Raw genomic sequence first — 919 nt, 5'->3', positions numbered from 1 at the left:
TGCCCATCCCATGCCCATCCCGTGCCCATCCTGTGCCCATCCCGTGCCCATCCCGTGCCCATCCCGTGCCCATCCTGTGCCCATCCCTGTGTCCGTGCCCATCCCATGCCCATCCCTTGCCCATCCCGTGCCTATCCCGTGCCCATCCCATGCCCATCCCAGTGCCCATCCCATGGCCATCCTGTGCCCATCCCGTGCCCATCCCATGCCCATCCCATGCCCATCCCGTGCCCATCCCATGCCCATCCCATGCCCATCCCATGCCCATCCTGTGCCCATCCCGTGCCCATCCCGTGCCCATCCTGTGCCCATCCCGTGCCCATCCCAGTGCCCATCCCAGTGCCCATCCTGTGCCCATCCCGTGCCCATCCCGTGCCCATCCCAGTGCCCATCCTGTGCCCATCCTGTGCCCATCCCATGCCCATCCCGTGCCCATCCCGTGCCCATCCCGTGCCCATCCCGTGGCCTCGGTACCGCAGGGCTCCCAAGGTTCCCGCACTGTCTGTGTTGCTCAGCTGCCGCCGCTTCTTCTTCCAGGAGGACACGAGCTGGTCGGACTGGGAGACGCTGTTGAACCGCAGCTTGTAGCTCCTGGGGGTTTAGGAGGGCGAGAGGGGTCAGGGGGGCTGCCTCGGGCCCTGCAGGGACCCCCAGGACCCCCGGGGTGCTCACATGGGCGGCTCCGCCTGGGAGGTGCCAGTGTAGGGCGATGTCATCTCCATCAGGGCCTTGGAGAAGCTCTGTGGGGGCAGAGTGTCACCCGCACACCCCATCCCCACCCCCATCCCACCTCCATCCCCAGCTCTATTCCATCTCCAGCCTCAATCCCATCCCATCCCCTTCACATCCCCATCCTCATCCTCATCCTTATCCCCATCCCATCCCATCCCATCCCATCCCATCCCATCCCATCCCATCC

At 65.8% G+C, this 919-nt stretch overlaps 1 protein-coding gene across 1 annotated transcript in view; it reads right to left on the bottom strand.

The window, feature by feature from the left end:
* The window catches only part of NOS3 (nitric oxide synthase 3), a 12,092-nt gene that overhangs the window by 7,184 nt on the left and 3,989 nt on the right, over window positions 1-919 (bottom strand). The window contains exons 11-12 of the mRNA XM_041402389.1: window positions 673-740; window positions 475-591 (exon numbers count right to left, since the gene is read on the bottom strand). Coding sequence (XP_041258323.1) covers window positions 475-591; window positions 673-740 — 185 coding nt within the window. The remainder of the gene's footprint in view (window positions 1-474; window positions 592-672; window positions 741-919) is intronic.

The sequence above is a fragment of the Onychostruthus taczanowskii genome, unplaced genomic scaffold (assembly GCF_017590055.1).
Source record: "Onychostruthus taczanowskii isolate IOZ18803 unplaced genomic scaffold, ASM1759005v1 scaffold198, whole genome shotgun sequence".
Lineage (NCBI taxonomy): Eukaryota > Metazoa > Chordata > Aves > Passeriformes > Passeridae > Onychostruthus > Onychostruthus taczanowskii.
Note: the sequence above shows the minus strand (reverse complement) of the source record. Positions and strands in the feature narration are given on the sequence as shown.